We start from the raw sequence: 26,968 nt of genomic DNA on the forward strand, positions 1-26,968 counted from the left end.
ATCAAGGCACATGCAGGACAAGGAGGCGCTCTGAGACAGCCAGGACAGGTTCACCAAGGGCAAACTTTGTCTGATCAATTTGTCTGATCAAGAATTGTCTAGGTTGGAAGAGACCTCAAGGTCACCTAGCCCAACCTCTGACCTAACTCTAACAAGTCCTCCACTAAACCATACCACTAAGTTCAACATCTAAACGTCTTTTAAAGACTTCCAGGGATAGTGACTCCACCACTTCCCTGGGCAGCCCGTTCCCATACCTAGCACCCCTTTCGGTAAATAAGTTCTTCCTAATATCCAACCTAAACCTCCCCTTGTGCAATGTTAGCTCATTCCCCCTCGTCCTGTCACCAGGCACGGGGGAGAACAGACCAACCCCCACCTCATTACAGCTTCCTTTAAGGTACTTACAAAGAGCAATAAGGTCACCCCTGAGCCTCCTCTTCTCCAGGCTGACCAAACCCAGCTTCCCTCAGCCATTCCTTGTAAGACTTGTTTTCCAGACCCCTCACCAGCTTCGTTGCCCTTCTCTGGACTCGCTCAAACTCCTTGATGTCCTTGTAGAGAGGGGCCCAGCCTTCTAGGATGGAGTGACTGAGTCAGCTGACAAGGGAAGACCGACCGATGTCCTCTACCTGGCCTTGTGTAAGGCCTTTGACACGGTCCCACATGGCATCCTGATCTCCAGCTTGGAGTGATGTGGATTTGGTGCGTGGACCATTCAGTGGATAAGGAATGGGCCTGAAGGCCATACCCAGAGTGGTGCTCAACGACTCAGTGCCCAGGTGGAGGCTGGTGACGAGCGGTGTCCCTCAGGGGTCTGTCCCTAGGACCGGTGCTGTTTCATATCTTTATCAACCACATAGACAGGGGGATCGAGTGCATGCTCAGCAAGCTTGCAGATAACACCAAGCTGAGTGGTGTGGTTGATACCACAGAAGGAAGAGCTGGCATTCAAAGGGACCTGGGCAGGCTGCAGAAGGGGGCCCGCAGGAACCGCATGAGGTTCAACAAGGCCAAGTGCACCTGGGTCAGGGCAGTCCCAGACACGAGTACAGCTGGGAGAAGAACTCACTGAGAGCAGCCCTGCAGGGAGGGACTTGGGGGTTGTGGTGGACAAAAAGCTCGACATGAGACAGCAGAAGGGCAGCTGCATCCTGGGCTGCATCAGAGAACAGTAGTGGAGGGAGGTGATCGTGCCCCTGTGCTCTGCCCTTGTGAGGCCCCGCTTGGAGTCCTGCATCTCGGTCTGGAGACCCCAGCACAGGAAGGATGCGGGTCTGTTAGAGCGGGTCCAGAGGACGGCTGCAAAGTTGGTCAGCACCTCTCCTGTGCAGAAAGGCTGAGAGAGCTGGGCGTGCGCAGCCTGAAGAGAAGGCTCCAGGGAGACCTCATTGCAGCTTTTAAATACATAAAGCGGGCTTATTTAATAACAAACAAAAACAAACACAGACGGGAGATTTAGATTAGCAGTTAGGAAGAAATTCTTAAAACTCAAAGGGTGGTGAGGCACTGTAACAGGTTCTCCAGAGAAGCAGTTTTCCTGATGGTTTTGTTCAAGCCACAGAGATTCTGTATAAACTCTTTATGTAGTGTTGGAGTATCCTTAGAGTGCACTTCACCTGAATTGAGAAATGTAATCTCAACTGGAGTCTAAAGAATAGAAGTCTGAAAGATTAAATTTTGTGTTGAACTTTTCTTCTGTGATGAAGACATTTCTTTGTGACACCTACTGGTTCATAAGACAGAGCCATGTTCTGTTTTAGCTCTACATTTACACTACCAAGATAGTTCTATACAGATTGCAGGAACTAGTCTAAATCCTGTTGGAATTTATATATCTGGTTTTGTTTGTTACACCTACTTGTCTGAAAAGACTGTGCTTTTGGTTTGAGGTGCTGTCTGTTGAGAGTGAAATTTTAACGACAGAAGCTGTAAACTTATAATATTTTTAAGAAGCTATTAATGACAACATTTAAAACTGTTGTAGCACTCAAACAGTAGGTCACTATTGTGGTGTTTCTTGAATTAATGAACTGAGACTTCTAGTAATGTGTGTGTACATAATGAGGGTTGAGAGTTTTCTGACCTTTCTGACTTGCTATTTTATCTGGCTGCTTTTTATACAGAGGAAGACACTATGAGCGAGTCATCTATGGATAGCTTTCTTTGGAGCGATGATGACTGTAGTCAGGATGTTGATGTAACCACAAATCCTGATGAAGAAGCTGAAGAAGGTGATTTTGAGATTGTTCGGTGTATTTGTGAAGTAAAAGACGAAAATGACTTCATGATTCAGGTATGGACGAAGTGGAGTGTGGATGCACTACGTAGTGAAAACAGTGGAAGGTGTCAGTCCAACAGTGGAAAAACTATTGTAGAAATATGCACTGATACATTCTATACATGAAATAAACCTCTGCCTTCTGGAATCGTAACATTTTTCAAGATAACATGGCAGGGTGAGCAGCTGTTAGTTTGTAGAAAATCTTCATTTTTTTTTATTGAAGGAAAGTGGATGAGGAAGGAAAAATCTCCATGAGTCTTTAACGGTTGGTTGTTTTGTCACTGTAGATTTGCATTTTTAAAAAAAAATACCTACAACACTTCCTAGGTTTAGAGAGGATACCTTTAAAGTCAGTGGGGCTTTAACTGGCTTTTTTTTCTTCCCTCTAGTTTTGAAAATGTTCAGAACATTGCTTTCCAATCATAATATACTTCTGTTTCTCTGCCATGGCAAGAAGCTTCACTTAAACTCTCAACCCTTTATATAGTATGGACAAAAAAAAATAATTGTTTGAGCTTTTTTTGGAAGCCAAATTGCATTTGTGCATTCTGCAGCATCTTCTGTAGTTCATAATCTGCATAAAGCCACGTGTCCATTCACAATATTATGTACCCTTTGTAAACTGAGTTTGCAGAAAACTCTTTCCAGCTGGAGCAGTCTGCTATCTGTCCCACTTAAAAGTGGTGATAAATATCTGTTTGAAACTGTCCTGGCTGTTTACTTTTAGTTCTTCAGACATCTGTAAGTTACTAGGAAACCAGTCCTTACATAGCTGCTGTTAGCCATTTTACCCAGTTCCTATTCATTTCAAACAGCGAAGAGGTTAAGTTTATATCAAATAAAAATTTCAGCATTTTTTGCTTTAGTCCATTTTGGTACTGCTTCTTACATAAGCTGTATGGGCCCCTTCAGTAAATCCTCTTCAATCTTAGATGCAGAGAAAAAACATGCAGGGGGCTCAGGTGTGTGATGCTCTTGAACCTAGCTTTTCATAGTTACCATTCTGAAGAAATGTGTAGTGTTGTTTTTTCAGGAAGTTTCCAACTTTCCTAGGTAACTTTTCTAATTGTGGGACTTTTCTGTGGGACTAGAAGGAAAGGCAGAATTTGGTATGTGCCTACCTCTCAGCCTCTGCTAGTTTTTGGTGGCCCTTGCTGCTTGAATGGGTTAAGGGGAGAGGGAGTGTACTGTTGAGGTTTGAAGAATTCTTAGCTTCTGCAGAAGGGCAGAAACACCTGTTTTGCTCTGGACATCAGCAGCCTCTTCTCTAGTTTAATACAGCTAATGCAGCTGGGTTTGATTTTTGTCTTGACAGTCAAGCTTAACAATTAACTTGATTGAATGCTTTTCTTTGGCCTTCCCTAGTGGTTTACAGATAAGTTACTTGAAAAAGTGCAACACATTTCTCTTAGGGCTTAGCTCATTCTGATGCACATTGTATTAACGTTGGATTCTCACAACACAGGACGAAATATGCTGTGTGTGTTAGTAGGGATGGGGGTGGTAATGGGCAGTGGTCCAAATGTGATGAATAACATCTGGGTGTTTAGGAAGAAAAGGAGACTGATAGCTATTGGGAATAAAGGGAAGCTGGCTGCTTTCTAAGAGGATGTCTCTTTCTTTAAAAAAAAAAAAAAAAAAGTGAAGGTGTAGTCTTAATATAATTTACTGGTAAAATTAGGCTTGATGCTAGCAGAACGCAGAGAACTGTCAGCTAGCTATGAGCGTAGTCTGTGCATAGGTTTGTGTAAGGTTTTGTGGGCTGCTGCTTAGATCAGTCTTCTAGGCTGAACTAGTTTAGGTTTCTTTGAGCTCACTGCAAAGATTTTAGAAATGAGTTTAAAAAAACAAAACACACCAAAACGCATTAGCTGTGTTACAAGGAAACTGTATAAGACAGTGGGCTATTCTCTCAGTAAAAGAGATGCAGATGGGCACCATGGTGAGTACCTGCATACATTATGGGGATTGAAGCAGTAGGAATTGGGGAGCAAGGAATGAGATTTTTGGAGGAGGTAGGGTTAGACAGGTCTCTAAAGCTACCAAATGTTGTGCTCTCCACACCCTTCTGTCAGCCTGTAGCTTTTAGGAAAAGAGTTTGGAATTTTATTGTTGTAGAAATGCCTGTGTTAGCTCTTTAAATACAGGGCATTAACTAATCCAAAGAGAAGTTCTCCTATGCAATTGTGGAATTACAATGAGGAGAACCTATTTTTAGCTTTTCAGAGGTGTAATGCTAAGACTGATGCTTTTCCTTTGACTTCTGGTGTAGTTATAGCTTTGACACTTAAATTCAAATTTGGAAGTGTCTGCCCTAGAAGAACTTTCATTTAAACTTGTGTTCTATTCCTGAGCATGCAAAGTTTTGTTCAGTATATGGTTTTATTTAGAAGAATATTGTCATTGCGTTTGTTTTCATTGGGGTGTTTGTTCTGTCTTTGCTTATTACTCTTTAGAGATCTCACTGAAATATGGTAACATTTGGTGCTTGAGCATGTGCCTTTGTGCCTATGTACTTTGACTTTGTATCATAATTTGGAGCTAGAGAAGTTTAATCCATGCCTGTGACTGGAGGTTCAGTCCTCCTATGACAACTTGTGTTGTCCCCTTAAAAAAAAAAAAAAAAAAGGGACAATTGCAAGTCATTTTCTCTTTGAACCAGGCACATTTCCATGAATGTGCCAAATTTAGAAATTTTTAGAATACTCATCAGGCCCAGAAAAGTCCAGACAAAGTATTGCTCCTTTCTTTTTTTCTTTTTTTTCTTTTTGGCACCTAAGCATTGCGGTGTGTGTGTGTGTAAGATAGAGAACTGTGTGGCTCCATTTTGGTGGCTTTGTAGGTGATGGAGGTAAATGGAATCAGGGTATTTTTGCTCTGGTAGGTGAAAAGCTGCTTTAAATACATGTCTATTGGGCTTGGGTATTTCTTTCAAACTGAAAATTGAATTAAAATATTATTGCCCACCTGTGCACATTTTTTCTCTTCAGAATCTCAAATTTAGCTTGCTTTGAATCTCTTTCCTACCTTCCTATTGTCTGGGTAAGTGCTGGCTTCTACTTAATGTGTATCCAGAGCAATAGGCTACAGCCTGGCTCCTCTTTCATTTCGTAAGGCCAGACATCATTAGTCCTATTTTTCAGAAGTCTGTTTTTCTCTATCCATTTCCTGTGCTTCTATTTCCTCCACAATTAAACCACTAAATTAAAGCAAATGACATACTGAAAAACTGGTGGTGCCTTTCTGTCTTTCCAAGCTGGAGGAAAAGCAGCAGATAAGGAGAAAAGCATTAATAAAAGTATTAGCCGACACAGTTGAGATGTTTATCAGGTTGGTATCATTCATTGTAGGTCAGTGAAGGGCATCTAACATTGCTTGCAGTTACCATTTCTTTGTATCAGCTCATTTGAAAACCTTTGACAATATTGTCATGGTCTCTGCGTTAAGCTTTTGCCTTTTGCTCCAAGAAATATTGATGATCTACTGTTCCAATGCTTATGAAGAAAATAACTCTAAATGGACACCACACAGTTTCAAATCATATGGACTTAATATTCTTATGTGGGGTTTTGTCCCGAGTTTTAATGTGTTTTTTTTTAGGCTGTAGTTTTCGTTTTGCCTGCTTGTGGAAGAGGGGATAAAAAAAAGGCTGAAACAGGACATGTAGATACAGTTTTTACTGCTCTGAAACTGTATTGTTTATTGCATTTTTAAATAGCATAATTGCACTAAAAAGTAATGCCAAAGTATATTTGGTCTTTGCCAGTGTGATTTTGACATTTATGCTTACCAACGCGAGCAAAGTTTTTAATTATTATTATTATTATTATTTTTAAGCTAGTACAGCTGCACCTGAATTTTTCTTTTTTATACGCAGAGCTACCTTTGTGGAAATGGATAAAATGCTAGAGATACAGTGAAGCATAGTATTGACTAGTCCTACATTATAATAAATATCCCTAGGATTTTGTAATTGAATATGTTGATTTATTATTTAAAGGGTGGAAATTTTAATTCAGAAAACTTGGTATATTTTGATAAAGGTTGATTGTTTTTGTCCTAGATACTGTGTGCATGCATCTTTTTAGAAGATTTTCATCTCTGAAGGGAACATTTTGACACCTTTCAGAATCTCTGGGATCTCTGCTTTGACAGCATAATTGTTGTCATTCTTCATAAATCCATGTGAAAAATGTGGGAAGGTTTGAAATACTGTAGTCTGATTCTTTAATGTATTTGTAGCTGAAAGGGAGGGGATGTTAATATACCTTGTTCTTTTAAAATGTGTAGATAATGCATCTCTTCTTAATTGAGGTAAAATTATTGAGCTCCTGTAGTCTTCATTTCTGTTGATGTGCACTTCTTGACTTCAAACAGTGTGAAGAGTGTCTGTGCTGGCAGCATGGAGTCTGTATGGGTTTACTGGAAGATAATGTACCTGAGAAATATACCTGCTATATTTGCCAAGATCCTCCAGGTACAGACATTTAAGGTTACTGAACCTTCTTATATATGTAGTAACTATTAGTTTATAAATATAACCAGAGTTCAAACTTTTTTTTTCTCCACTAGCTGTGTCTGTCTTTATAGGTAATTGAGTTCATGTATAGATGCAGAAAGTTGAATTTATGTGAATGAACACAAGTCAATGTTGTGCAATTACAGCTGGACATTAATGGAAAATGAACGTTTAACTGTTACCATCTGTGTCACCTACTTGTCAGTAATAGGGATTTAAGTTTGGTTGTACAGTCTGGCTACAGAAAATTAATTCATAACTGCTCAGGAAACTTGAGTAAAGACTCCTTATGAATAAAGTGTGAAAACATCTTATGGGACTTAACTGCAGCTTTCTTCCAGTGAGGCCAGACTTACGCACTGGTTAAAATAAAAAATCAAGAGCCAGTCTAGTTCTCAACAGCTGTGATGTCCTTTACTTGTTTTGAAAAAGCATGTGTATAAATACAAACATGTTATCTTGGTTAACACAGAGTTGATTTAAGCAGTACTTCCTCTGCTCCAAACTATGAAGCTGTATATTTTTTAAAATGTCTCAGTCCATCTTATGCAGCAGATGAAACTACACTTAAGGCACGGATTGTTTTTGACTTCCTACTCTGAATTATGAAGCCTTGCTGAGCATGGAAGTGGATGAGGTTTGGGCATGTGTCCTTGTTTATATGTTATGAGATACCTGGGATACCTGTCTGCCTCATCACAATCCAAATATGCACATAAACCCAAAGAGTCTTGTGATCACTGCTTTTTTGACTATTGAAAATCACCAGCTCTTTGGTAGCTTGCCTAATTGATTTGTGACCAAGCGTAGTGTGTATACTATCATCATTTGCAAGGAAGATACGCTATGCTTACATGCAGTTATCTAAGCAGTCAATTTATAATCTGTTTGCCTTCTTTTAATGGTGTTTTGCACCCAGGATTTTAACCATTTATTTTCAGGATGCTTTGACTTGATTTGTGTAAACTTAAGTTATAAACTCAACTGAAGTGCATGTGCAAACTGAAGTTGTGCCATCATGCTTGAACTGTTTGTATTTAGTAGAAAATGTTACTAGAATGCTTTTCAGTAAAAACTGATTACAGCTACCATTTCACTTGCTTAATTAGTTTAATCACTTTTACTTTATCCTGAGACTTTTATTTTTTTGCTAGGATTTAATTTTACTTGTCTTGGAAAAGGAAGTTGTATCAATTCTTTTTGACTGCAAAGCTACTAAGTGGCTTCTGAATTTCAATGAACCTTCCATGAATTTATGAATCTGCAAATAATATGCTTTCAAAATTGGTTGTAGCCATTCAGCAGACTCCTTATTTAGGAATTTTCCCTAGTTCTGGGACTTCTTACAGCACCATTGATGTTGTTGAAAGTAAAAGCAAGCTTAGTGTAATTATGTCAAAAAAACTATACAACTGTCATCTTCGACAGTTTATTGAGTCAGGTGTGATTTTCAAGCGATTTGTGTTCAAATGCCATTTGCTCTTGCTTAAGCAAAATTTTGTATAATGTTTATTATGTGGCAGATGTTCTCAAGCAATGGAAAGCATACTTTGTTAGATTCTGTCTTCCTCTCTTGAGCTTATTCACCTAGAGAGAGAGCACTTTGTGTCTCTGAGTACACCATTAAGTAAGTGACGCCATAGGCTTTAGTTGGGTAATGTCAGTGCTGTTCAGATAACTAAGGTTTTAAAATGTTGGGTTTTAATCTTGTTGACTGAACTGCATTTGCAGGTGGGAGCTTTTCTAACACACAGATAAATGTGATGAGGTTAATACAGATATATCAGGAACATCTCCAAGGTGGTTTTGGCCATACGTAGAAGGCTTCTCTCTTCAGTGTATCTGCCTGAAAGGTTGAGCTATTATAGCCTAAAGAATTTGCTCTTTCCTGAGGTTTTTTGTTTGAAAATGAGGTCTCTTGGAGGTATTGCCTCAAAACATCAGGTATTGTCCTATACAGCCTAGTGGTTACGTGCTCACACTCTTGTACATTGTCTTCAAGACAGGTTTAACATTGAATATAAGTTTAAAAGTATCCTTTATGTTGATGGATACTCATATTGGGCATGATATGCAGACCTTTTTGTCATTATTTTTAATTACCCCCAAAAAGAGATACAGACACCTATGAGTAATTTCTCAGTTGGGCATCTGAGAAGTTGTTCTGATTCACTGCTGAAATTTTCAGCAGATGTTAACCTGCTTGTATTGGAGACTTTTTTTTTTCCTGAATGTCATTCTGAGTCTGTGATCCCATATTACCTCTGGCTTTGTAGGTTTGCATACTAGGCTGTATATATGCGTATATGGCCAGTGAATGGTGTTTCTCAGAGTGCTGAAGTGTCTGAGAACATCTGTTGTAACAATACAATTCACAGAGGGGGGGGGGCATTTGATAGTTTTATTTGTTTGGATTTTTTTCAATTTAGCAAGCATCTGAAGTTTCACCCTTTTCTGCTAAAACCCTTTTTTCTTGTATTCTTAAGTTACTTTTACTGATGCGTTTATCATATCTAATATAATTTCATTTGTTATTGTTGATATCTCAATGTCTTAAGCTAGAATTAGCATTATTAATAGCTCAATATACGCAAGATCTCCATCAACACAATGATTCCTTGTAAGATTTACATTTGACTATATTAATACGTGCATTAAACTATTAAAGTGATTCCAGTAGAGAAAGGAATTTCACTGTCTCTTGCTTCATTTTTCTGTCTGCAGAGTTGTATTCAGACTAGCTTTAATTATAGTCATGGTTACTAAGAAGTGTGATACCCTGCTAAAAACACTTTGTTTGTCAGTTGCATATTCTGTTGTGGATGTCCTTTAGCATTTGGAGTCTGAATGCTCCAGGCTCTCACACTTGGGCAGAGGTTTTCTTAACTAAGGTGTCATCTCACTTCCCAGTTACAGGTTCTTCATGGCTTTGGAGTTTTGTCTGCTGTCATGGATCTTTGTTGGTGTTACTCATATGAGCTAATAAGATGTTTCACAACTGAAAAAATCAGAATTGCTATGTAATGTTAACAATCCATGGTTAATGCTTCTTTTTAACATACTCGTTACTGTTGCTTTAGGTCAGAGGTCCAGCTTAAAGTACTGGTATGAAAAGGAGTGGTTAAGTAATGGTCACATGCATGGCTTAGCATTTTTGGAAGAAAATTATTCCCACCAGAATGCCAAGAAGATAGTAGCCACTCACCAGCTTCTCGGTGATGTACAGAGAGTGATAGAAGTACTGCATGGACTGCAGCTGAAGATGAGCATATTAAAGTAAGCAATATCATTCGGCATGTTCTCAACATGAATTTGATGTCAAATGGTAGAAAAATAACCAGAAATTCAGACTTATTTTTGTGCTTCTTTGTGGATATATAACAACATAGTTTGAATTGCTGGTGTTATCTTGGAAAAGGATATCTTGGCTTCTAAGGCTTCTTGGCTTCTAACCTTTAGGTATAGAGTCTCTATGGAGCTGGAGTAGAAAGCTCTGGTGAGTGAACGCTTGGTTTCTACTCTTCTAAAAGTTCCTTCAAGATTGCTTATCAAAGGCATAACAGATGCCGTCCTAGGTGGAGGCAGAGGAGATGCTGGTATAAAGCAGCTTGGACTAACGTGAGCCCTTGGCAGTTGCACTAATTGTTTCTTTAAGAGAGACAGAAGAAAGCTTAGCTAACATAGAGCAGATTAGAAAGAGGTTACTATGTAAGGAAAATTGGCATGTTTTCCTGAGTGGTTTAGCTAACAGCTTCAGAAGCCGGATCTCTGCCTTCATGTGCCAGGAAGCACAGAGTGGGCTTGGGGGGGCGAGGACCCTTCTCCTTTGCATGTGGTTGAGTGCAGGTGCTTTAGCATCAGGATTTGCTTCTGCTGCTTTCTTGCAGCCTGTAGCAGATGAGCTGCCTGTCCTTTGAAGATGAGCAGATTGCTTCTGCTTTGCTCTCCTCTTTACTGCTGTTTTAATGTCTGACAAATATGGAAAAACAGTATCAGCGTTCATGATAAATTTTAATTTTTGTTACATCCATGTAAGAATCTATCTATAATTGTCCCTGATGCTGGAATAAATAACTTTTGAGAGATACTCTGTGTAATTCAATTTGAAAACAAGAATTTTTTTAAAGAAGGCAAGTGGTGTACCAGGCAGTAGTTTGCTTAGCATCTTGGAATTTAAAGGAAATAATAAATAAAAAAGTACTAACCCCACCCCACCAAGTCCACAGTTGTTGTTAAGAGGGTTATGCAAGTTCAGTGGATTGAATTTTAAAGCTTCTTTTGGGGAACTGCAGGCAAAAGTCTGATACTGAGTGGTTTGAGGAGTTTCTTTGCTTTACTGTTGTTAGAATTGTTGAAATACACATTGATATCTTAGTTCAGTGTTGGTGCATTTGACTTACCTGTTTAATATATAAATATCCCAATGAAAATGGATAACAAATAACAAATATTGAAGAAAAATGCTGCTTTCAAGGGCAATGTTTGTGAAAAATTGTATCCATCTATTTGAAACTTATTCTTCAGTTGATTTCTTAATATCATCACTTGGCTTATATACAGTGTTACAGAAATGAAAATCGTGAACATAAGAGCAGTATAGGAAGATACACAGTTGAGATCAATGAAATTATATTATTTCATAATTGTTTTTAACTGATAATGACTAAAGCATGTAGTACTTGAAATGTTATTACTTGATTTCTTTACATGTTTCTTTACATGGTAAGGTAGTGTACTTAGTAATTCTAAAGTTTAAATTTGGTGGGTGTTTCACCTTTTTATGTTTGAACAGAAATAAAGAACATCCTGACCTAAAGCTTTGGTGTCATCCGTGGAAACACATTACGGTGGATGAAAAAATCCATACGAAACACATCATTCACATTGAGGAAAACTGTTACAAAGAGGAGACGGCAAGTTATAGAACTTGGAATGGGACAGTTGAGAAACCCTCAGCCATTCCTTCTGTAGAGGAATCTTATATTACAAGTGAACACTGTTACCAGAAACCTCGGGCCTACTACCCTGCAATAGAGCAGAGGTTGGTTGTAGAAACAAGAGGTTCAGCCATGGATGATGGAGTAAATAGAATAAGAGAAAATGGGGACGATGTCCTGTCAGAGAGATTTGGTTGGAATCTGGACCGAGAAATATGCAGGATGGAAAATGAATCCAAACACAATTATTCCAAGGTATTTATGTTAAAATAACCCTTGCTGCATAAAGAATGTGTTTGCCTGGTGAAGTGCAAAGCTGATTAGTCCTTTTATTAGCATTTAGTTTATTCATTTGTGTTTATTTTTTTCATGTCATACTGTTAAACTTAGGTGGTCAGAGCAAGTTAAAATAATAGCTGTGTTCGTTTCTATCATTTCATTTTAAAAAAAATAAAGCAAATTGAAGATGATTTCTGGGCTCTAAATCATCTGTACAGTATGTGGAATATGCATTGTGGTCTTCTAATAATTTGTTGCTCCTTTTCTATGGTTTAGGCACAAAAGATAAACCCTAACAACAGAACAAGGAGAGAACAGGGCAAGCACATAAGATACTCTCAAATACACTGGTATTCCACCTTTTCATAGAATCATAGAATATCCTGAGTTGGAAGGGACCCACAAAGACAGAGTCCAACTCCTGGTTCTATGCAGGACCACTCAATAGCCAGACCATGTGTCTTGAGAGTATAGTTCAAACACTTGAACTCTGGTAGGCTCGGTACCATGACCACAGGCCTGGGAAGCCTGTTCCAGTGCCTGACCACCCTCTCGATGAAGAACCTTTTCCTAATCTCCAGCCCAAACCTCTCCTGACACAGCTTTTAGTTATTTCCAACTTGTTCTCACACTTCTTTTAATAGTTGTATTAATTAAATTGTTTCCAGGTTCTTCAGGCACTGTATGTTTGAAAAAAGGAAAAGGAACCTGAACTGATAGTTAAGGACAATAACCATGGAATAGTTGTTTGTTTTATTTTTTCCTATTGGAGCATTCCAATTTTCTCCCTTTAATAATAGGTTCTCATTTTCAGCTCTACCAGATCTAGTAAACTTTTAGGAATTCCTCTGCTATACCTCAACACACCACAAAACAAGCATTTTTTTTTGTAAAGTCATATGAAATACAGTCTAACAGATGTTAGAAAGCTTCAGGGGAATAGTGACTTTTTTTTTTTTTAAGAAATCGTAGAATCATTAAGGTTGGAAAAGACTTCCAAGATGAACTGGTCCAACCATCACCGTACCATCACTCTCACCCCCTAAACCATGTCCCTAAGCACCAGGTCCAACCTTTCCTTAAACACCCAAGGACGATGACTGCACCACCTCCTTGGGCAACCCATCCCAATGCCTGACTGCTTTCTGAGAGTCTCCTAATTTCCAACCTAAACCTTCCCCAGCACAACTTGAGGCCATTCCCTCTTGTCATATCACTAGTCGTCTGTGAGAAGAGGCTGACCTTCAGCTCCCCACACCTTCCTTTCTGGTAGTTGTAGAGAGCAATGAGGTCTGCCCTGAGCCTCCTCCAGACAGAACACCATCAGCTCCCTCAGCTGCTCCTCACAGGACTTGTGCTCCAGGCCCTTCACCAGCTTTGTAGCCCTGCTCTGGACAACTTCCAGGGCCTTGATGCCCTTCTTGTCCTGAGGGGCCCAAAACTGAACACAGCACTCGAGGTGCAGCCTCTCCAGAGCACAGTGCAGGGGGGACCATCATCTCCCTGCTCCTGCTGGCTACACTATTCCTGAGACAAGCCAGGATGCTGTTGGCCTTCTTGGCCACCTGGGCATGCTGCCGGCTCATGTTGAGGCAAGCATCAATCAGCACCCCCAGATCCTTTTCCTTTGCAAATAACTTCTCACTGCAGCACAATTTGTTCTTTTGTTCATTACTGTCATGTAAGAAAGTTCAGTTTTCCCCTGGATCCACAGACCTAGTGCAATATGTTCCAAATGGAAGTTGTCAGGGAGCTAGCTATACGTATATACAGGTCAACGTTACATTTCTAAAATGAGGTGCTTGTGAAGTTGCAAAGACTAGGTCTTAGCAAAATAACCATGAAAACATGTTGCTTTGGATACTCTTCTTCTCTAATCCTCTGTTCTATTAGACTTTTGATGCCTTTTTTTTAAGGCATCTGTGTTTCATGTTTATTTAGATGATCTTGCCCAAACTGCCTTAACATTTCTGTATGACCTCTCCTCTCAGTCTTCCATTAACATAAGATTTGTTGAGCCATTACCTCGGATAACCGTAAGGACCCAGATAGTCCTTCTCACTAATTTCATTTCACTGTAATAAATTACTGATGTATGTATTTCTGCTAGGTAAAAGACTCTGTATCTAAGAAAGTCTCTCCAGAGGAAGCTATTGAAATGAAATTACTGGAAAAGGACAAAGAAGGAGTTGTGAATTCACAGCTGCAGTGGCAGCTTAATCTTTTAGCTCATGTGGAATCTCTGCAAGATGAAGTCATACACAGAATGGATTTCATTGAGAAGGAACTAGATGGTAGGTGGCATTTTTCTGTTTTAAAAGCTAACTGTATTTTTTCCTATTCAAATAATACTGCCAGTTTAAAAACATGCTGGCTTTAATTTTGCTTCTGCAGACCTACAAAGTGATCAGCATTGCATTGTCAGAAGTACTGCATTTAATAGTGGAAAATAGACGTGTTCCTGGTGCTCAAGGATTTTAAAACAAAATTGAAGTTCTAGATAACATTGTGAAGAATTTTAAAAAGAAAAAAAAAAGTTCTTGTTAGATCTCTAAATATTGATATCAGATGATGTAGTAGAATACCTTCCATATCTTCTTGCTTTTGTGTTTTTTTCTTGTTCCATAGCACTTCTGTGTGTTTTAGCCTTGCTGGCTGTTTTAGCCTATTCCAGGTGGCCTCATGAGTACGCAGGACTGTTATATTTTTCTGTATCACTTCAAAATTCTTTACTTAGAATCACAGCATCATAGGATATCTTGGGTTGGAAGGGACCTTAAAGATCATCTAAATCCAACTGCCCTGCCATGGGCAGGGATGCCACCCACTAGACCAGGTTGGCCAAAGCCCCATCCAGCCTGGCCTTGAACACCTCCAGGGATGAGGCATCCACAGCTTCTCTGGGCAACCTCTTACAGTGCATCACCACCCTCTGAGTGTGAAGTATTTCCTCCTAACTGCTAATCTAAATCTTCCCTCTTTTAGTTTAAGATCATTCCCCCCTTGTCCTATCATTACCTGCCTGAGCAAAAAGTTGCTTTTTTCTTTTTCTTTTTCTTTTTTTTTTTTTTTAATAAGCCCACTTTTAAGTATTTAAAAGCTGCAATGAGGTCTCCCTGGAGCTTTCTCTTCAGGCTGCGCACGCCCAGCTCTCTCAGCCTTTCTGCACAGGAGAGGTGCTGACCAACTTTGCAGCCGTCCTCTGGACCTGCTCTAACAGACCCGCATCCTTCCTGTGCTGGGGTCTCCAGACCGAGATGCAGGACTCCAAGCGGGGCCTCACAAGGGCAGAGCACAGGGGCACGATCACCTCCCTCCACTACTGTTCTCTGATGCAGCCCAGGATGCAGCTGCCCTTCTGCTGTCTCATGTCGAGCTTTTTGTCCACCACAACCCCCAAGTCCCTCCCTGCAGGGCTGCTCTCAGTGAGTTCTTCTCCCAGCTGTACTTGTGTCTGGGACTGCCCTGACCCAGGTGCACTTGGCCTTGTTGAACCTCATGCGGTTCCTGTGGGCCCCCTTCTGCAGCCTGCCCAGGTCCCTTTGAATGCCAGCTCTTCCTTCTGTGGTATCAACCACACCACTCAGCTTGGCGTTATCTGCAAGCTTGCTGAGCATGCACTCGATCCCCCTGTCTATGTGGTTGATAAAGATATGAAACAGCACCGGTCCTAGGGACAGACCCCTGAGGGACACCGCTCGTCACCAGCCTCCACCTGGGCACTGAGTCGTTGAGCACCACTCTGGGTATGGCCTTCAGGCCCACTCCTTATCCACTGAATGGTCCACGCACCAAATCCACATCACTCCAAGCTGGAGATCGGGATGCCATGTGGGACCGTGTCAAAGGCCTTACACAAGGCCAGGTAGAGGACATCGTTCGGTCTTCCCTCGTCAGCTGACTCAGTCACTCCATCCTAGAAGGCCACCAGATTGGTCAGACACAGTTTGTCCTTGGTGAAGCTGTGCTGGCTGTCTTGGAACGCCTCCTTGTCCTGTGTGTGCCTTGACATTGCTTCCAGGAGGGATTTGTTCCACGAGCTTCCCAGGCACAGAGATGAGGCTCACCACCTGGCCAAGGAAATGAGCAGAGGTTTGTCTCCTGTGATACTGCCCCATCCTTCTCATGCATCTTAGTTCAATGCTACAGCCCTTTGGCTGGCTGTATTATATCGTTGCCTGAGGTCTCAGTCAGTAGTATGTCTAGTTCACATTTCACACTGAGAAGCTTAGAAAAGGGATTTGTTCTGAATTTGTTTTCTTTGTGTAGTAGTCTGCTGTTTATACTTTTAGGTTTCCTCTCCATTTTCTTTTATCTAGTTACTATTGCCTGCCCAGTTGTCTGTGTAGATGGCAAACTTCTTACATTACTGTTCTGTTGTTTTAGGATCTGATCTTAAGTTACTCTGATAGTATAATCTTTCTGTACCACAGCGTCCTTGCTCTGGAATTGACAGGTCAGAGGAAAATTAGCACTAGATTTCACAGTGTCTGGTCATGAGTTTTCCCTTACTGCACTGCTTTTTCCTGGGAACATCTGTATGTTCTTTTTTAACTTCCTTTAAATGTGAATTATTTTTATCACACTGTATCAAAAGCTATTTGTAATGATTGATTATTTAAAGAACTTGTTTTGTGGCTTAAGATCTATTTGCTGAGAACTGAAATGGTGACAGTTTTGTTTCCCTTTGCAGTTTTGGAGAGTTGGCTGGATTATACAGGAGAGCTGGAGCCACCAGAACCACTAGCTCGACTCCCACAACTCAAACATTGTATAAAGCAGCTTATAACGGACCTAGGCAAAGTGCAACAGATTGCACTTTGCTGCTCATCATGAGACTAGAAAGTATTGGAGACTGTTATTGAGTGAAGTTGGAGCATCTGATGTGAACAGCTCTGTGTATTTAAATGAATTAGCATGCTGGTTGCATGTGATGCAGATTGACTTCAGGGATTTGTGAAGAACTGCTGTTCAAAGAACAGCAAAAAAGGTTAATTTTATCTCATAATTTTGGGTTTATTAGGCAATTATAACAATATGGAAGAGGTTAATACTGTTGTCTTCAAAGGTTGTGTGTTTCTTGATAAATTATACTTAAATTTTCACTCCTTACAACTTGTTCATTGAAACGGTAGACTTTTTTCATAATTAAATTGACTAAAATTTGTGCCACTGAAGAACAGAGTTCTAAGAGCCAAAAATGTTTAGTTGACAGAGGTTGTAAATAACTTTGCATAGTTTAAGTGACTTGTGTCATGTTTTATTCCTTCTGGTTTATGCATAATAGCACACAGTATTTAATCATTAGGAAATGTTATAACAGTTTTCAGACGTAGTAAGTATGAATGTCCTGCTCTTAACTATAAATTGTTACGTGGAAGTTTGCAAGTAACAGTGGCCTAACTCTCCCCTTCTATTATATTAAATAATGTAGCAGAAGGTCACAGGTGGATTGCACTTACTTTCGGAATAAATGATTGTTTTCCATATTTATCCTGTCACTCTCACGTGACTTGGTACTGGGGAAACCCCTTAACGTTGTGTTTGTGCATTCTTGAACTCTTCAATATGGCCATACCGTGCCTCCTGAGCTAGTGCTAGCAGGACACCCACACCCTTGTGGCAGTATAAGATATTGCCGTGAAAAGACTTGGGATGTGCTTGGAGTTCCAGACTTGAGCAAGGTCTGTAATGGACATTATGTAGTTTTCTACCCATTTGTTAATAATTGCCATTCCGGTTATATTTTGAAATGTAGATTTTTTTCAATACTCTGAACGTGTTCATTGTAAAGACTTACTATGAATGTGTGGTTTTGGGAATCAGTTTATTTTATATTTGTGTAAATAAAGCCTCAAGATCTATGCATGAGGTACTGTCCTCACAGACAGTGAGTGGGTTATTATATTAACAGTATGTTCACAAAGTCCCTTTTTCTACCTTATGTTTTAATTTTCTGGTTTGTATTATTTTGTCAGAGCAAGGTGAAAATGCTGCTTAAGTTCAAGTTATATTATACAGTACTTTTTGAAACATTGATGTGTTGTAAGTATTTGAAATGTTAAGAGCCTTTCAGCTGCAGATCATAGCTCCATAAATAATGGCTGCGACTTCAGTTTTCCTTCCCTAACGTTGCCAAGTTAAGTTCACTGTTGAAAATGGTAAGCTGTTTTTGCATTGAGAGGGTGTCCTGAAAAATCTGGATGTATCTTGATTTTTGTGTGTGATGGTAACACCGAAGGGTAAAATCAAAGAACAGTTGTCATTGGAAGGCCCGTAACTATACAATTTATTAATCTTGGATATGAGCCTGTAACGTTTGTATACTGCAAAGAATAATGACTTACTATGTAAATTCCTACAATAATATTGGAAATTTTAAGTTAACAGTATCTACACAGTGAATATTTTAATCAGTTACTTCAGACAACAATAATTAGGCTTCTCTAGTAGTAACTAAAGCTTTTGTGCCAGGAGTCATTTCAGGGAATAATTTGTCTCACAGTTTTGTAGTTGGTATATAGTGAATACAACTTATGTACAGCAGAAAAATAAATTTATTTTTCTGTAACACAGTTGGAATAAAGCTTATGTGATATTTAAGTAGCACTTCGATCTCTGAAGATGATACCAATGTTATACTCTCTCTCTCCTGTTAATGACACCTCAATTTATAAATGCTGTGTGTAGCTCTAGACCAGGCAACGTTAACCAACCAACCAGAACAGCATCAGAGGAGGACTACAAACAACTGTGAAGGTTTGTGGTTTTTTCAGGTTAGAATGACCAGAAGGGTGTTCCCTGGTTGAAATTCAAAGCACGTGTTTCCACCAGGAGTCTGAGAAGAATATAGCTGCTACTGAGCCAGCTGTGCTTGCAGTTTGAGGGTGTGAAGACAAGTCAGTTCCTGAGCAGACACTTCTCCAGAGTGGAACTTCTTTCCGAGCAATTGCTTTTTGTGTGCTCATTTTAGGTTTTTACTTCTGCTGTGGTTTTTTTTTTTTTTTTCCTTTTTTTTTTTTTTTTTTTTTCTCAGGGCAATACTTATGGTTTGGAAGAAAAGACAGTTCTGATGGTTGAGTGAAATGACATACTGGAGACTTGTTTTCCTTAGTAGAGCTAGAGAATAAGTTCTTGCAGGTAAAGACTGAAAATATTTATTTAAAATAGACTAGCATTTTTCATGTTCAGGAAAGATTCTTTAATGTACTTTTCCTGGATTCATTTTTGTCCTTTTTTTTTTTTTTTTTTTTTTTGCAAGTTTCCACATTGTTATTTCTTAGTCTGGACCAACTGTTTGGTCTGGCAAGTCACTTTTTTATGTTTCTTTAAATCACTGGTAAGTGAATGCAACGTGGAGCCTTGATGAAATGAGCAAACATTGCACTGTGGATACATAAGTATATTTGTCTTTGTTAATGCACTATTAGAACTGAGGGCGCTGTATATAAAATTTTGCTTTGGAGCAATATTTGCAAAACTTGAAAACTGTACCTTGGTGTTTGGAATAAATAAATAGGTTTTTGTTGGTTAAGTCTTAGTAAAGTCTTTGTTTCAATTAATGATTATTCACTAAAATATTTTTGGACTCTTGTGTACACTTCACATTGAAACATAGGTACAGTAGTTAGAGTAGAATGGAGATCTTAACTGTTCTCAAAGCATCAGTGATTGTTTTCCAGATCTGTCTCATAGATATTCCTAATAGGTAAACTCTGTGTTATACTGTTTTAGAAGGGGAGCTTATATTTTATTCACAAATCCAAAAAATAAGAATTATTTAAACACTTAAAATATATATTTCAATGATGGAGCCCACCAGAGATGCTGCAGAGTATTTTGCAGTGTCAGTGAGAGGCACCTGGCTCATCTCTTTATACTTGGGTCTTTTGTGAAATCACTAATTTCAGTACTGTTTTGAGGTGGAGATGTTGCCCCTTTGGCAGTGGGCTTGCAGGTGTTTCAGGTAGACTTGGGAGGGTTGAGCTAGAAGGGAATGGTTATGCAGCACCTGTGACTGATCCTAAAAGCTACCAGTCAAACTGAAGGCCAGCAGCAGCAACAAGCTTAGTGGAAAAGCTGAGTCTTTGCTGTACAAGGGAGTGATGATAAAGCATAAACATGAGGAAAGTTTGTTCCTTTGTCCTAACGAGCCAGTCTGCATAACTTCATTCTTGAAACAAGCTTCCAATAGAGCTCCAAGATTGTAAAACCAGCAGGTACTGCTCTGCTGGAGCCTAGCTTGTGAAGCCCAGAGAAAAAGGCCGCTGATGGCAGAGCCAGGCCTGTGTTTCATGGTTGAATGAAATCTGCTCACATTTAGAAAACCTGGCTCTGATGTTTAAGTGATCAGCAGTGTGAAATAATGTGCTGAAATGTGTGCAGTGGCTGGCTGTGTTTGGGAATGTGTGCCCTCTGCTATGAGCTGCTTTATATTTTACTTTGGTGTTAGGGTTCTCCTGGGGGTAGACTACCATGTCAGGAGACAGTTGCCAAATCATCAGCCTACACATGGGTAGATTCACCTCGAGGCTTTGTCAGTCTAAGAAATTTTATACACAAACATTTGAATATTCTCACTGTTACTTGTCCACGTTATCAGCTATTGTAATTACAATGATACACATTGATTGTCATCCAGACCTTGGAATCTCATTCATGCTTGATTTGATGCTGGAGCAGCATTGCTGCTGCAGTGCTGGTGTTTCAACAGCTCTTCACTCTTGTGAAGACAATACATGGAGCTCTGCACTCTTCTCCCTACAATGAAGTACTGTTCAAATAAGTAATCAAAACCTCAGAAAACAATACATTTTTTCCTCATTAGACCATACATGCACACAGCAAAACTGCAACCCTAAGAGGAACTCTTCCAAATAATGAATGCTTGGGCAATAGTAGCAGAGCTTCTAAAAACTAGATTAAAAAAAAAATAAAATAAGGGGTGGGGGGTAGAGTTTTTGCATCGGTAATGGCTGATCAATGCCTATGAGTATTAAAAATATGCCATGCTTAAGGACAGTGTGGGTGCCTGTTTCCCATGCTTATGGACCTGGGTATGCTGGCCTCTGGGGTAGAGGCAGGGTTGTATGTACTGCTGAAGGCTTCCGAGCAGTTGGTTGATAGGTGGATTGAGTCTGTGTGCTGCTGCAAGGGTCATTGAAAGAGAACCTGCCCACAAAGTGCTGCTTTTCTATGCCTTAGAGTGGCAAGAGTATTGGCTGTTGAGCGCCACGCTGAATCTAGGCTGCAGCCATAGCTGTGTCCTCTGAAGAGGGGACCAGAAGGAGATGCTTTGATTGTTGTGCAGCTCATGCAAATACCTTCAGAAGTCCCTTTCATCTCAGCAAAGGCTTGATGGCCATGGTTCTGCAGAAAAAGGAGGAGATGCTTGGAGGGAGCTGGACAGGATGGGTTAATGGGCAGAGGCCAATGGGACGAGGTTCAACTTGCTAGGTGCCAATTCCTGCACGCTGGCCACAACAACCCCATGCAATGCTACAGGCTTGGGGCTACAGGCTCAAAAGCTGTGTGGAGTAAAAGGATCTGGGGGCGTTGGTCGACGGGCGTTGGTCGATGCTCGCCTCAACATGAGCGGGCAGCGTGCCCAGGTGGCCAGAAGGCCAACAGCATCCTGGTTTGTCTCAGGAATAGTGCAGCCAGCAGGACCAGGGAGGTGATCGTGTCCCCCATATTCTGCTCTGGTGAGGATGCACCTTGAGTACTGTGTTTGGTTTTGGACCCCTCAGTACAAGAAGGGCATCGAGGCCCTGGAGAGTGTCCAGAGCAGGGCTACAAAGCTGGTGAAGGGCCTGCAGCACAAGTCCTCTGAGGAGCGGCTGAGGGAGCTGGGGGTGTTCAGTCTGGAGGAGGCTGAGGGCAGACCTTACTGCTTTTTGTAAGTACCAGAAAGGAAGGTGTTGGGAGCTGGGGGTCAGCCTCTTCTCACAAATGACTTGTGACAGGATGAGAGGGAATGGCCTCAAGTTGCACCGGGGAAGTTTACGTTGGAAATGAGGAGCCATTTCTCAGAAAGAGCAGTCAGGCATTGGAACGGGTTGCCCAGGGAGATGGTGGAGTCACTGTCCCTGGGGATGTTTAAGGAAAAGTTGGACATGGTGCTTGGGGACATGGCTTAGGGGGTGAGAGTGGTGGTAGGGTGATGGTTGGACCAGCTGATCTTGGAGGGCTTTTCCAACCCTGATGATTCTATGAAATTGTTTTGTGGAGGATTGGGAGGAGCAGAGCATAGGCTCAGTGAGAGGCTGCAGTCTGCATGTCACCAAGTACTCATAATTTCAACTTTCAGAAGAGGTCAGTGCTGTCCACCATATGGCTAATCTGGCCAAAATGGCCACATCTCTGCAGGCTCAGCATGCCCCTGATGCAGGGGAGAGCATCGGCTGCCCAGCCACTCCCTGAGCAGTTGGAGCACGTTGGGTGCTGAGGACAGCCTGCAGCAGCAGGCCCCTTCCCCCTGGCCTGCCTTGGCAGCCTGAGGCAGCTGGCAGGGCTCCTGCTGCCCGTGCACCCTTGGGTCTGTCCCTTGCAGTGCTGTGCTGCAGGGAGTGGGGCTGGGATCCCACCATGAAGCAGAAGCCTTGGCCACAACACTGCTCAGCACTGGGGTTTGTGCCTATGCTTCCCAGCAGGAGAGAAGTGTTTGCAGAACCCGGAGCTGCTAGGGCTGGGAGCAGAACTGCCATGGGGCTGGAAGGAAGCAAGGCTCTGAGGCAGATGGGCTTGGGAAGGACTTATATAGGCTTTGGAGCCAGGCGTTTTTACGAAATCACTAGAATGCAAATAGCAGAGAGGCAGCTGCTTAACTGCAGCTTCCTCCAGTGCCAGCAGCAGCCTTGGCTGCCCGTGGGTCAAACTGGAGGCTGAGGAATAAACCCCACTGGGGGCCAGGAGGAGGGCAGCCCCTGCCCTCAGGTGGCACCTGGGCCCAGGCTGAGCAAGTGTGTAAAGTTACAGGCTGCTTAAGAGAAGGAAAGGTAAAAATTTGCAATGGATGTTCAAGAGCAAAGTAATTAGATGTGAAAAATGGAGTGATTACTGAGTGTGTAAAAGGTAGGAAACGTGTCAATAGTTGGGGTCTTGCCGCAGTAACCTCTGAGAGCTCAAAGAAGGAAGGAAAGAAGGTTACTAGGCAGCAAAATTGCTTCTACATAAATTCTCACCACAGAGGAAGCTTCAGGCACTTTCCCCAAACCTTTCTTTGCTGATAAGGGGCTGCTGAAAATGAGGGCTCGGTTGTCTTTCTGTTTTGATGCATTTATACTGCTTTTAATGAGGTCACAGCCTGCTTCATCTGGCTGAAAGGGTTGTAGCTAAGATCAGCGTTTGACAACAGTGTTTGCATTCTGACTCTTCTCTCACCTAGTCCTTTTGTTGGACCAATTTCTCCCCCTACCCCCCAAGAACATCAATTCAAATAAACATTTTTAAACCTTTAGGCCTGATTAATGTACCCTGAGCAGTGTTGCAGGAACCATCCGTGCCCGGGGCAACAGCACAGGCAAAGCCCCCACAGATGCAGTGGATGGAAACTGGCACTGCTGCTACAGCTGTCAGCTCATGAGTTAGTCACCACCCCTCACCTGTTAATGAGGTACTCTTTCATTAAAATATTAGAAAGTTATTGCTGTGTGGCCAGCAGGATCCTGGTTAATAGACAGTTTAAAGGTTTAAAACGCAGCTTCTTGTGATGAAAGTGGGGTGGTCTCCTCCTGGCTGCTTCTGCTCTGGGGCAGGGTCTGTTCCTCATCAGGCTGAAGGGAGTGATTAAAAGGGGGGGCTCCCAGGCCCTGTGCTGCACAGATGACACCATCACCCAAAAAACAATAATCTGTACGTGAAGTGAGGGGCCTGATTGGGTTGGTTTGTGCCCCTGCCTGAGTTGCGTTGCTGTTGGTGAGCACAGCTGCGGCCAGGCCAGACGCAGGCCCTCTCTGTGGAGCAGTTGGGGAAGCGTCCCATGGGAGCAGAAGGCAGAGGCCTGGGGTGATGCCTGAGGGCTCAGCAGACCACAGCGAGGAAACCCAGGGCTGGGATGCAGGTCTTGCCGTGTCCTGAGGTGCCTGGGCATCAGTGCTGGAGGGGCCTCACTCCCCAGGAGCACAGCCCCTGGGCACTCAGCTGTGGTGAATGACAGCAGCTGAGGCAGGTGAAGGCTGCGACCAGGCCCGGGTGCCCATCCTGGGGCTGCAGCTGAGCGGGGTCCTGCCCTCAGCTGTTCTTCACCCCTTTCCCTGCAGAGCCCATCTCTGGTACCTCCCCATCTGTCAGGAGGAGGTAGGAGCTGATGGCTTCCCGAAGGCCCAGGCTGATGGGGGAATCCTCCTCTTCCTCCGGTGGTGGCACAGCCTCCGACAACAGGACAGAACTGCAGGGGGCGGATGGGGCCGTCAGCAGGCAGTGCCAGGCCCACAGGGGGAGCCCACAACCTTGGTAGCCAACCCTACCTGTCGATCTTGTCCCAGTTGAGTGACGGCTTCTTCACCACGGTGGGCTGGGCCAGGGCTGGGGCTGCCCTCGCACCCTCCATGGAGCAGGGCTGCCTGAGGGCACAGCACAGCCCCTCCCCACACTCTGGGCAGGGGCCAGGGGCATCAGTGCAGTGCCCCCATTCCTGCACATCAGCCCCACGGGCAGGTGCCACTGCCCACCTGCTTCCCCGCAGGGCCCTGCTAGGTGACATCTGGCCCCGGGACTGGCGGCCCTTACCTGTGTAGTGGTCCACGAGATCGTGCAGGTTGGAGAAGGTGAGCCGCGGAGAGATGTAGAGCCAGCCGTTCTCCAGGCGGTGGATGCGGTAGTGTGTGACCGAGTCCCAGGAGGTGAGCTCAGTGCGCCGCACCGACAGGGAGTAGCAGCCTGCAAGGGTGCAGGGCTGGGGTGCCACAGGGCAGGACCCCACTCAGCCCCAGGCTGGAGCAGCCTCAATTTTTGCCACCCAACTGGCGTGGCCGGGAGCTCCTCATGGGCCCATGCAGCTACCGTGGGGTGCCAGCCCCACACCACAAGCACCCCACCCTGGGGACAGGAGAGTTCCAGGGTGTGGCCCAAGCAGTGTCCCCCAAAAGCTGCCGTGGCACCAGGATGGTGGTGGTGCTGTAAGGAGGGAGCATAAAGCTGCTGGGAGAAGGGCTGAGCTGAGCACTACCCTGAGACTGGGCCCTGTGCCAGGGCTATGCACACAGTGGAGTTCCCTCTGGGGGGGGGAATTGGGCCCCTGTTTCATCTTTGCACATTTTTGCTTAACCAAATGCTGCAGGAAGCCTGTTTGTTGGTTTGTAAGGGGCCCTGTGGTGGAGGAAGAGGCTCAGCATGAAGCAGAGAGCAGCAGCACCAGGAAACCACCACTCAGGGCCTGCCACCAGGTGCAATGGAGGAGCAGCCCCACAGAACAGGGCCCTGCTTGTGCCCTCAGCACCCCGGAGCAGAGAGGCCATGAAATACTTGAAGTGCACCTGGGGAGAGGTGGGGGGAGAAGGGGCTGGGGCAGGGTGGGGGAGGCGATATCAGGACTTGACAGCACTGTGCACGGGCTCTGGGGGAGTCTCAGGTGATCAGCTTTGTCTTGCATGCGATGGAGCTGTCACCACGGCCACCCTGCCCCAGCCCAGCAGCACTGCCTGTCCCTCCTGTCTGGTCAAAGACTTTTTTTTGCCTGGGGCTGTGGGTCCTGAACACCCCTCCCTCCCCCTTCAGCACACGCTGTGGGGCCGTGCACTCACCTCTCCTGGTCTGGCTCTGCCGGATCAGGAAGGACCCGCTGTGGTTGCCAGGTCGGAGCAGCAACTCCTCTGCCTTCTCCCGGCTGATGCCCTCGTACAGCCACCTGGATGGGCAGTGGGTGTTGGCAGAGCTGTGCCGATGCGGCTGCCTGAGCAGGGTGGCAGCACCTCACGCCCTGGGGATGGGGACAGGTGGGGTGGTCCCACAGCAAAGCCTGTGGGCTGCAGGGCGCAGCATCTGGCCTCAATCTTGTGCAGCGTGAGGCGTGGGGATGCAGGGCTGGGGACACCCTGCACACCTTGCCACATCACCAAGCTCTGCCCCACGGCTGAGTGTCAGCAATGGAACTTCAGGGCCCGGCACAGTGGCTGGGGTTTGGCCTCAGGGACACTCCCTCCTCCTCTGAAGTGGGAAAGCAGCAACAAAGCACCCCTACTCTGGCCCTGCCCCCCACCCCCACCCCGTAGCACTGGGGTGGAGGTGGCAGAGCCATCCCTTGGGTGCCCCAATGCCTATGGGACACTGCAGCCCCCCCTCCGGGAGGGGACACTCCGCCATACCATGGCAGCACAGGCTGCATGGTGGCAGGCATTTCCCAGCCACAGCTGCAGTGCCAGAGAACGAACCTGGACACCAGTGGGGCTGGGTACTTGGGAGGCCTGGCGGTACCCCATGGGCCCCCAGCCCTTCCATGGGGCTGTGTCTGCCGGGTGCCAGCCTGGGATAGCACCTACCTGTGCCACACCTTGGCCACGCAGCTGCTGGGGATGAGGCACTCCTTGCCAGACACCTTGGACGCCACCAACCACCACTCCCCGTCCCTGCAGGGAAGGGGACAAGATGTCCTGCGGCTGCTGGGTGCACAAAAGGCTCCCTGTTGTCACAGGGATGGGTGCCGGCACTGCTGGCCGGCAGTGCCCTCTCACTGTGGGGAACTTACTCGGAGAGGACGTGGAGCTGCTCTCCCATCCTCAGGACAGTGGGCGCATCTGAGCCAGAGGGGAAGTCGCACAGGGCCAGTGCCAGGAAGCTGTTTGGGGCTGTGGGGAATATCACGGGGCTCAGTGCTCGGGAGGACCGTGCCCGCCAGGGTGTGCTGGGGGCTGCTGAGCACTCACCTGCCTGCGTGGGCAGCGGGGACGGTGTGGGGACGGCAGCTGCCATTGGGATGCTGAACGGCTTCTCCCGGCTGGGCAGGCTCCCCAT

The 26,968-nt window shown here is 43.8% G+C and overlaps 2 protein-coding genes across 4 annotated transcripts in view; one reads left to right on the forward strand and one right to left on the reverse strand.

Moving 5' to 3' along the window:
* PHF20 (PHD finger protein 20) overlaps nucleotides 1–18,594 on the forward strand; it is a 69,468-nt gene extending 50,874 nt beyond the window's left edge. For all 3 annotated transcript variants that reach the window (XM_032198122.1, XM_032198121.1, XM_032198124.1), the window contains 6 exons: nucleotides 2,127–2,296; nucleotides 6,662–6,761; nucleotides 9,884–10,079; nucleotides 11,596–11,995; nucleotides 14,130–14,313; nucleotides 16,713–18,594. In XM_032198122.1, coding sequence (XP_032054013.1) covers nucleotides 2,127–2,296; nucleotides 6,662–6,761; nucleotides 9,884–10,079; nucleotides 11,596–11,995; nucleotides 14,130–14,313; nucleotides 16,713–16,855 — 1,193 coding nt within the window. In that variant the 3' untranslated portion in view covers nucleotides 16,856–18,594. The remainder of the gene's footprint in view (nucleotides 1–2,126; nucleotides 2,297–6,661; nucleotides 6,762–9,883; nucleotides 10,080–11,595; nucleotides 11,996–14,129; nucleotides 14,314–16,712) is intronic.
* Nucleotides 18,595–24,250: 5,656 nt separating this feature from the next.
* SLA2 (Src like adaptor 2) lies at nucleotides 24,251–26,968 on the reverse strand. Its single transcript, XM_032198623.1, has 7 exons — nucleotides 26,881–26,968; nucleotides 26,703–26,802; nucleotides 26,497–26,583; nucleotides 25,762–25,865; nucleotides 24,749–24,898; nucleotides 24,487–24,613; nucleotides 24,251–24,407 (listed from the first exon to the last, which is right to left on the reverse strand). Exons 1-7 carry the CDS (start codon nucleotides 26,966–26,968, stop codon nucleotides 24,251–24,253), a joined length of 813 nt encoding a protein of 270 aa, XP_032054514.1.

The sequence above is a fragment of the Aythya fuligula genome, chromosome 16, assembly GCF_009819795.1.
Source record: "Aythya fuligula isolate bAytFul2 chromosome 16, bAytFul2.pri, whole genome shotgun sequence".
In the NCBI taxonomy this organism is placed as follows: domain Eukaryota; kingdom Metazoa; phylum Chordata; class Aves; order Anseriformes; family Anatidae; genus Aythya; species Aythya fuligula.